The sequence below is a fragment of the Dermacentor silvarum genome, chromosome 1 (assembly GCF_013339745.2).
Source record: "Dermacentor silvarum isolate Dsil-2018 chromosome 1, BIME_Dsil_1.4, whole genome shotgun sequence".
Classification (NCBI taxonomy): Eukaryota; Metazoa; Arthropoda; class Arachnida; order Ixodida; family Ixodidae; genus Dermacentor; species Dermacentor silvarum.
Window position 1 is genome coordinate 29,872,236 of NC_051154.1, and position 3,991 is coordinate 29,876,226.

General features: G+C 49.4%; 1 protein-coding gene across 1 annotated transcript; it reads right to left on the bottom strand.

Moving 5' to 3' along the window:
- Positions 1–2,782: 2,782 nt before the first annotated feature.
- On the bottom strand, positions 2,783–3,607 carry LOC119450165 (uncharacterized). Its single transcript, XM_037713907.2, has one exon. The coding sequence runs from the start codon at positions 3,521–3,523 to the stop codon at positions 2,783–2,785; it is 741 nt and encodes a 246-aa protein (XP_037569835.2). The 5' UTR covers positions 3,524–3,607.
- Between the last annotated feature and the right edge of the window lie 384 nt (positions 3,608–3,991).

A 3,991-nucleotide genomic window follows, 5' to 3' on the forward strand; every position in this document is an offset into this window, starting at 1 on the left:
AAGTTCCGGAGGGAATCATCGGATCTCCCGCTTAAGGGGACGCTAGCACAAACGCGTTAGAAACGTGCAGTACTCTCTAGTAAGGGGGAGCGGCCACAGCGTCTTACGCAGCCATTTACACATGCCGGAACGTGCACCGCGTTTGCCGACGCCATCACATGACTGCTGAGAGAGTATACCCCCCGTATTCATAAACGCTCCTCGACTTCAACTTGACTTGCCACCGCTTTGGGCAGCGCGTTCGAAACGCGTTGAAGGTAAGGTGGAGAGGCCACAGCGTCTTACACCAGCTTCTTACACGGGCCGTAACGCGCTAGCACAAACGCGTTAGAAATGCGCTAGAAACGCGGCCTTTCGTTAATGTTGGGTATTTATAGCCATTGTGGTGCATTTGTCCATGTCCGCTTCGTGGCGTAGTGGGCTAACGCCGCGCGCTCGGAAGCGAGGGGTCCCTGGTTCGATTCCGCGCTACGGACACAACTTCGGAATTTTTTTCTCATTTTTCTCAGACTGGTTACACACTACTACTACGACGGGGACGGAACGGGTGCCGCTATAAGGAGCTTCGCCCCTAAAATCTACACCTTGTATAGAGTGTACTAGAAGCTTTTGAGTGGCGCGACCGGAGCGCTGTTCCCTTGCTTGCCCCTTGCCCAACTTGTGGCGAAAGTAGCGGCGGCGCTGCCATCGCCCAATCTACCCAGGTTTGCTCGGCGGCATGGTAGCCTCTGTAGTCGGCATCTCTGTTTTGGTCGCGTAATGGCAAAAAAAACAGCTTTTAAACCATTGTTACGCGCCAGGTTGCACAACTGGATATCCGCGTGTGCAACAAAGTCGAAAGTTATCCCTTTTTAAGGCCCCGAAAGACGAAGAACGACGACTTCTTTGGGAGCGGAACCTCCATCGGCTTGACAAACCGCTTGACGCCGATTGTGCCGTGTGCGACTTACACTTCGAACCGCATTTCATTGTGAGAGACTACGTGCATGTGATCGATGGTGTTGAAGTCCGTATTCCTAGGGGAACGCCGATGCTTGCCCCTGATGCAGTCCCGACGATCTTGCCCAACCTGCCTGCATATCTGACGCTGAAAACTCCGGCTCCACGGACCCAAACAAAGCGGCGGCATCAGGGTGTGCCGGCTGAGAACGACAACAGGAAGCGGCGCCGCATTAGCACTCCTGCGCAGGTGCTTGTGGACACTAACTGTGCAACTTCTGCAGGTAGCGACGAAGCTGACAAGGCAAGCTCAAGTCCCTCGTCTGAAGCGGTTGTCACTCTCGACGACCTTCGTGGGCTTGACCTACCGTCAAAATCATGGGCGTTGCACGAGTTTCCCGGGTTTGACGGCGTGTCATACGTAGCGTGCTCACTGAATTCTAGCACGCGTGAACTTTCCATTGAACGAGCCGTATTCTTCAGCAGTGCAAACAACGGAAGCGTGGAATGTGAAGCGTTCGTGCAAGACAAACTAATCAGCAAGTCTAGTTTAGTAATGGTTCAAGAGGCCTCAGATGCCCTGCAGCTTGTTGCAAGCGTCCCACTCTGTTGTGGAGCAGCAGAAACTGGGTCTGAACAAGTCGCGAGATGAAAAACGAAGAAGCGCACAGCAGCACCTGAAATTGAGTAGGCTGTAAATTGCTGCATTGGCATAAAAAGGATGTCAGTTTTTGAGCATATTTTATTACTATTAATTTTTTTAAGGGTCACCAAGAAGAGAGATGATTTTTCTGAGAAGAGGTTTGTAAGCAAGAGAACGTGCAAACTCTGACGCAAAATCTGAAAATAAAATTTCATCTTGAATCTGTGATGGTTAATTTAGCAGCTTTAGGGTTCTCGGAGCACAATTACTCGAACTAAGCTGATTCATTGTTCCACTTTAGAGTCGGTTTAAACAATTTTGCAACCATAATAACATTTTCATTTATTTAAATGCATTTTACAAAGACAACCTAAGCTCTGCTATTCTGTTTTGTTTTATGTTATATTGTGTATCCTGGCTCTATAATTTTATTCTTTTTATCATTTTTAATTGCAAATGTATTGTTTGTATAAGTATGCGATTGTTAATAGGACTTTGCAGTGGTGTTGCCTTTAAACTATCGAAATCTTGCACTGCTATGTTTAACTGAAGGCGTTTTTCTGCAGCATTGCGTATGTGCATTTTTGTGGGTCCTACAACAATAAACGCATTCCCATATTTTAAAATGATAGGGTGCTCTGGAAAAACTCTGCTGTTCTTCAGACAGTGACATTGTCAATAAAGCTTGCTTTTGTTGTGAGTGAACGCAACCACAAGCAACGCGCCCTTTATTTGATTCCAACATTGGTGTTTTACGTGGAACTGGCGGAGTTCTTCGTCTTATATGCAACACATTGCTTTTTTCTTTTTTTCGAGGGGAGGGGGGGGGGGATGAGGGAGACTTCCGATGTGTGCCGGCTAGCTGGTATCTCGTGTAACTGTACACTGAAAAAAAAAAAAAAAGGGGGGGGGGAAGCGCTCGTTATGCGGTACGATGTGCTACGCTACTTCAAGCTGCAACACAGTCGGCGGCAACTTCAGTAACAATAATGTCAAATAATATTTGCATTAACATTTTTGGAAAAGGGGGTATAACAAAGAATGAAAAAGATCATCCTAGGCTCGACGGAGAGGTACGAACACGTACGCGGAACGCCTGCCAGCCATCCGCGCTGGTAGATTGGTCGACGCCAGCGCCACCGCATCATTCCACGCTGAAACGGCCGCGCTCAGGCAGGCGCTCGCGCCACTCAAAAGCTTCTAGTACACTCTACCTTGTAGGAGCGTGTTGCCCAGCGCACCTATGACATACAACAGCCATTTTTCGCATATAGTTTTTTTTTTTTCAGGTACCTTGCTTGTTGGGGTAAGCTCGTAGCTAGATGGCCGTGGCCTTGTCGGTTGCTGCTTGTGGGGCTTAACCGGGGGCCCTTGCCAGTGCACGTCCGCATTGCTGGCACCAGCGTTGTCAACGAGCATGTCCTGGGTATCCTTCTGTGCAGCTTCCATGGCGGTGGATACCTTGCAGACCCGGTCCCATGTGACCTCGTCGTCGGGCAACGCGAGAAGACGGCATCGGATGGTGTCGCTCCGTAATCCAGCAATTAGGCAGTCCCGTAGAGCTTCTTGTAGGAAAGTTCCAAAAGAGCATGTCGCGGCGAGCCTCTTCAATTCCACGAGAAACTGTGCGATTGTTTCACTTGATTCCTGGTTCCGTCGGTAGAAGTGGTATCGCTCGGTGACCACAGACCACTTTGGGGCGTAGTGCTGTTGCAGCACTTTCGTGGCATCTTCGTACTTAACCTTGGTGGGCGTTTTCGGCAGCAATAAGCTACGCAGTGTCACATAGGCCTTCTCTCCTAGGACGGTCAAGAAGACTTCGAGCTTCTTCCCGGTGTCTATTTCGTTTGCTTTGGCAAACAGCTCGAACCTTTGTAGGTAGACGTCGATGTTGCCTGTGTCCGGGCAGAATTCCGGCAGCTTTCTTAAGGTGGTGGCCATAGCTTCTGTGTCGCCTTATCCCATCCTCGTCGCCAATGTTATGAAGGAAGACGCAGATGTCGAAAAGCCGTCTAATCCATCTGACGGCAGCACAACAAATGACACAACGCAGCTTGGTCGCTGTGCTTTTAAAGTCAACAGCGCTAACAAAGGATGCGCGCGCATAGTCAGCGCACTGAACGGAAAAGTGACAGATGATCAGCACAACCACGATTCATGCGATTACAACAGTAATAAAATCAGTGGCCAGTGGTCGGCGCATGCGGCATACACCAACATATGCGTCGGCATATGTTGGTGTGTTCCTGTGTTTTCGTGCTTTCGCGACAATATCTGAGAAACTATAGCTCAAACAAAAGGTCTGATGGAAGGCGACCTTCTGTTAACATATGCGCAGATCTGCGGCCCTCGGGAACACTGGCGGATAGAGCGGGCCCTGACTCCTCCCTCCTACCCACATTCATTAAT